Source organism: Penaeus monodon, chromosome 33 (assembly GCF_015228065.2).
Source record: "Penaeus monodon isolate SGIC_2016 chromosome 33, NSTDA_Pmon_1, whole genome shotgun sequence".
Classification (NCBI taxonomy): domain Eukaryota; kingdom Metazoa; phylum Arthropoda; class Malacostraca; order Decapoda; family Penaeidae; genus Penaeus; species Penaeus monodon.
The window spans coordinates 14,820,886-14,823,058 of NC_051418.1; the positions used below are offsets into that span (position 1 = coordinate 14,820,886).

General features: G+C 37.7%; 1 protein-coding gene across 1 annotated transcript in view; it reads right to left on the reverse strand.

Moving 5' to 3' along the window:
• Positions 1–2,173, reverse strand: part of LOC119594061 (cytochrome b5-like) — a gene marked incomplete in the record, with an annotated part of 10,879 nt that overhangs the window by 1,559 nt on the left and 7,147 nt on the right. The window contains 1 exon segment of the mRNA XM_037943101.1: positions 48–176. Coding sequence (XP_037799029.1) covers positions 48–176 — 129 coding nt within the window.

The window sequence follows — 2,173 nt, forward strand, 5'->3', positions numbered from 1 at the left end:
TTCTCTTACACTTCAAAATTGCATGTTAAGGAAAGAATCATCCATACCTCACTTAGTTCACCAAGGTAATAGTCCGTCATCATCTCCCGAGCATCAGTAGAGTGACCAACATCCTCAAAGCTTTCTGTGGTGTCCATCCCTGCTTGCTCCAGTAGCACTTCCTCTCCTCCAGGATGCTGTGCAAATATAATTACAAAAGCTTGTAGAAAGGATAATAATACATACGGTTTATATAAAGTTAAAAATAATAATAAAATACACAAACTGTTTACTGCACAATATTTTCTAATCAAAACTTTATAACTAAAAATGCAAATCTATCCCAGGAAAGAATATGATAATAGTTGCAATTTCAGGGTAAATGCAAAGAAATATAAATAAATATTTTCACAAATAATAATACAGGGTTATTATTGTCAACCTGTGAGGAACCGAAAAAAAAGTTCCCATTTAATATAGCATCATCATTATTATTTGTATGTTGAAGGTGGTTGCATTTCCAAGGTTGCTGATAAGATTAATTTAAATGCTTAGAGAAATCATTAACATTCTGAATTTAAAAAATACGGCCAGAAAAGTACCTAATGCTATTCTATGACTTATGAATTATAAGCGTGATGTGGCACTTTGTCGCCTTGATAGCGATTTCAAGCCAAAACATTAAGAGACTTCAAAAGGCGATATTCCACACCCCTGTGATAATACATCAGTCTACAATCTCCCCCCCCCCCCTTCTCCTCCTCCATGGTCGTTGATCTACTATCGAATCGAATTAAAACAATTGTTATATCTGGAACCTCGAAAGCGGCCTTGATGAGTCACCATGAGATGGCACATTTGCTGGGTAGGTTATAACCTGAGAAGACAAACAACACTTGTAAAGTAACTGCAAAATAATATTTGTCTCTATTTTTTGTCATGAAATACTCTTAGGAATTTATATTTGACTATCGTAAAAACGGGTATGTAGATTATAGTAAATAAACTAGAGGAGAGAAATCCAGCAATACCCTCCTCTTACGACCTTGGGTCTGACTTTGCTTAAGGACATTGATAAAAAAAATCTGTCTTCTATGACTACCGAAGTACAGCGAGTGTCTTTATATCATAAACAGGAATCTTGTCTGTTGAATACGCTCTGGTCCAAAATAGAAAACAACTACGGCGTCCAGGAAAGTGATGCACATAACATGCCCGGAAAATAGTGACAACTCCAGCAGAGTACATTCTTCCATTCGCCATCTCATTCACTACACATTCGCATATGCATGAAAAACATAACTGTCAAATAAATGTCCAGAATAATAAGATTAGACTAAAAGCGCACAATCTTTCGATTATCAACTAAGCTTTCGGAGACTTTTAACGGATGATCGTTTTTGTTAGAGCGGAATCGTGGTGCTGTATTTGCTCCGCTATTCGAAATCATATCATTGCTGATGAAACAACAGTGAATTTAAAACAAACTCTTAGCATACTGTGGGCGAGTTTCTTATGAAGACATCCGAGGATAAGAGTCGTGAATATTTTGTATTCAGAGAGAGCGTCTTCTCGAGTTACTTAGTTGGTAACTGCATGTTTTCATGTTGAGAAAGGCCTTGTGTTGAAGACTGAAAAACCAAAATTCGAGAGCACGATGGGGAAGTAACGAAAAAAAAAAAGCTTCCGGAAACGTTTTCCGCCAACCGCAGCGTCGGTTAAGACCAAACAACGCACGAAGTTTCTTCATACATAATCTAAATGTTCCCTCTAGAATCGCACGACCCAATCCATACTGAGGTGTTTCGAGGCCCCAGTCATACAAGCGAACTTTATCAGTTGACTGTCGACACGTGATGCTTGATACTGGAGCAAGAGGCAGGGTAATAGGATAAAGAGCAGTGAGGAAGGTCAGGGACCGACCCTCTGGGATGAACAGACTAGTCATGGGTGGCTGAAATTATTGTGGTGCAGAGGTTGTTCGGTAGATTGCTGCTACTACTATTACTCTTCCTAATAACAATGATAACATCAAAAATGCTACCGATGCCATGATTATAACAGCAACTAAAACGAGAATTATGATAAAATTGATAGGCAGTTTATATTACTTTCAAGAGGAAAAACTGGAGTGTTGACGTTTGGCGATTTCCTGGAGTGGAAATCTACACAATATCTATGGATTTATTCAAAG